Below are 678 nucleotides of genomic sequence, written 5' to 3'. Positions count from 1 at the left end.
ACGTATTCCATTCCTAATTTACATTTTCAGGTGAGGGGAATGATCTTCCTAGATTTTCGTCGTTTTCACCATTTTATTATGAAAAATTTACAAATTTTTTGTCTTATCACGTCCACCATCCACACATAGACACTAAATGTTAATATATGGCAAAAACCACTTTCTTACACAAATTAAAACAAAGCATCTGTAAAAATATTAAAGAATCTTGTGAATGGAATAAAAAGGATTCAATTCCTTATCAGAAAAACCTTAAGTATTTCTATTAGTTCCAGACCAGTCTATCATAAGTAAATAATATATTCTGCAAATAAAAGGTAACTAGCTAGATACACAGATTAATTTAGCTTGATTAGATATCTCCATAATTGTGTAGATAATTAGATGAACATACTGATAATTCGATTCACAGATAATTAGATAGAGAATTGAATAGGTAAGTAGGCAGGTAATCTAATTAGATAGTTCACCAGACATGTAGACAGAACGAAGGAAAAAAAAAGAGTTTAAAAGTTATATAACTAATATTAATACATCTTTCTATCCCATACAAAAAATACTGATTCTCTCTGCTTTACATATTATATACATGGTCCCTGTGAGCGAAAAAATCTTTTACCCGTCTTCCTCCCTGTCGCGTTCAAAAAAAAAAAAAAAGTATTTTTATCAATTACCATT

General features: G+C 29.2%; 1 protein-coding gene across 1 annotated transcript in view; it reads right to left on the bottom strand.

The window, feature by feature from the left end:
* Positions 1-132: 132 nt before the first annotated feature.
* LOC119582386 (organic cation transporter protein-like) overlaps positions 133-678 on the bottom strand; it is an 18710-nt gene continuing 18164 nt past the window's right edge. The window contains exon 13 of the mRNA XM_037930599.1: positions 133-187. Within this exon, the coding sequence (XP_037786527.1) occupies positions 133-187 (55 nt within the window). The remainder of the gene's footprint in view (positions 188-678) is intronic.

Source organism: Penaeus monodon, chromosome 15, assembly GCF_015228065.2.
Source record: "Penaeus monodon isolate SGIC_2016 chromosome 15, NSTDA_Pmon_1, whole genome shotgun sequence".
Lineage (NCBI taxonomy): Eukaryota > Metazoa > Arthropoda > Malacostraca > Decapoda > Penaeidae > Penaeus > Penaeus monodon.
The sequence above is the reverse complement of the archived record's forward strand: the minus strand, read 5'-3'. Positions and strand labels throughout refer to the sequence as shown.